General features: G+C 37.5%; 1 protein-coding gene across 1 annotated transcript in view; it reads right to left on the reverse strand.

Annotated features, from left to right (window-relative positions):
• Window positions 1-386: 386 nt before the first annotated feature.
• The window catches only part of LOC107058953 (probable LRR receptor-like serine/threonine-protein kinase At3g47570), a 5297-nt gene continuing 4016 nt past the window's right edge, over window positions 387-1667 (reverse strand). Inside the window, exons 3-4 of the mRNA XM_015305238.1 lie at window positions 1283-1426; window positions 387-1225 (exon numbers count right to left, since the gene is read on the reverse strand). Of these exons, the coding sequence (XP_015160724.1) occupies window positions 387-1225; window positions 1283-1426 (983 nt within the window). The remainder of the gene's footprint in view (window positions 1226-1282; window positions 1427-1667) is intronic.

Below are 1667 nucleotides of genomic sequence, written 5' to 3' on the forward strand. Positions count from 1 at the left end.
TTTCCTTTGTGCAGTCTAAAGACAATTCTATCATGCAGGCTATGCAGATTTCGCTTTTACTAGTGATTTGTTCTTCCTCACAAAAAATATTGGCATCCACAACGTCCATCATACTCCCTGAAAATGATTGTGTGATCCATTTCCTCAAGTCAAGATTTTCATTGCATATGTCTTCATCTGTTGGTCTTCTTTTCGTCAAAACCTCCATCAACATGATGCCATAGCTATAAACATCACCACTAGCAGACACCATTCCCTCCGAGCCATCTTCTTAGAAAAGGATTGAAGGTTACTCAATTGAAATACAACAATAATTCTATTTTTACTTCTACAACTTGGAGAGGCTTAATTATGATAAGAGAAAAATCAAATGAGAGTAGATTTTCTTATACCTGGTGCAATGTATCCAAGAGTGCCTCGGTATAAGCCATGAACTTGCTTATGGCTAAAATTTTAGAGATTCCAAAATCACCAACATGAGCCACCATATCTTCATCCAAAAGAACATTGGCTGGCTTTAGGTCGCAATGAACTATTGGAGTGACATGATCATGATGTAGATATTCAACTGCCATAGCTGCATCAAGCATTACAGTGACCCTTTGATGAAGGTTCAAGTGGCGATCTTCTTTGTACAGCCAATTTTCTAGTCTTCCATTGGGCATAAATTGTAGAACAAAGGCTCTTATATAGTCACTAGAACATGTAGTAATCACTGGAACAAGATTTCTGTGTCTAACATTTCTCATCACTTCACATTCGGTATCAAACCTCTTGCATACTTGCTCATTTTCCAAACCCAAAACCTTTATGGCCACTGCAGTTCCACTAGATAAAATGCCTTTGTACACAGAGCTAGAGCTTCCCTCACCAATTAAATTGGATTCATCAAAATTATTTGTTGCTCGTTGAATCTCATGATAAGAAACTAATTGGTGAATCATAATCTCCAGTACCTTTTCAACATCTTTGGACTGTCCTTTCTTCTGTCGTTTCATTATCCAAATTGAAACGAACAAGAATATCAGAAAGGATGTAGTAACCACTGGAGTAACAATTTTTAGCACAACCTCCTTAACCTTTGATTGTTTTCCAGGATTTGTGATAGCAAAAGAAGGAATCTCCAATATGTGCATTCCGCAGAGACCTTTATTCCCGGGAAATGACTGCAAAGTGGAATTTGCAAACACGCCACCACTCGGTATTTCACCTTCTAAATCATTACCTGAAAGATTAATGCTTTTAAGATATGAGAGTTTTTCCAAAGACTTAGGAATAGTACCTGACAACACATTTAAAGACAAATCCAAGTCTTTTAAGCTTATCAAGTTGGCAAAGGATAATGGAATTTTGCCAAAAAATGAATTGTTCGATAGGTCAAGAGACTGCAGGTTTTGGAGTTCCCCGGATGTGCTTGGTATCATTCCTGAAAAGTGGTTGCTGGAAAGATATAGTTCTACAATGGCTTTCAGTCCTCCAAATAAAGATGTTGTAGCATACTAAGGTTTCCTAAGCATTCTGGAATTAATCCAGAGAGCTCATTACCATCCAGAAATAATCAACCAAATTAGATAAATGGCATCCGCCTCTGGAATATGTCCCTGCAATTTATTGTTACTTAGATACAGCCCTTGGAGTTGTTTAAGCTTACCAATCTCAGAAGGAAT

The sequence above is a fragment of the Solanum tuberosum genome, unplaced genomic scaffold (assembly GCF_000226075.1).
Source record: "Solanum tuberosum cultivar DM 1-3 516 R44 unplaced genomic scaffold, SolTub_3.0 scf00725, whole genome shotgun sequence".
Classification (NCBI taxonomy): Eukaryota; Viridiplantae; Streptophyta; class Magnoliopsida; order Solanales; family Solanaceae; genus Solanum; species Solanum tuberosum.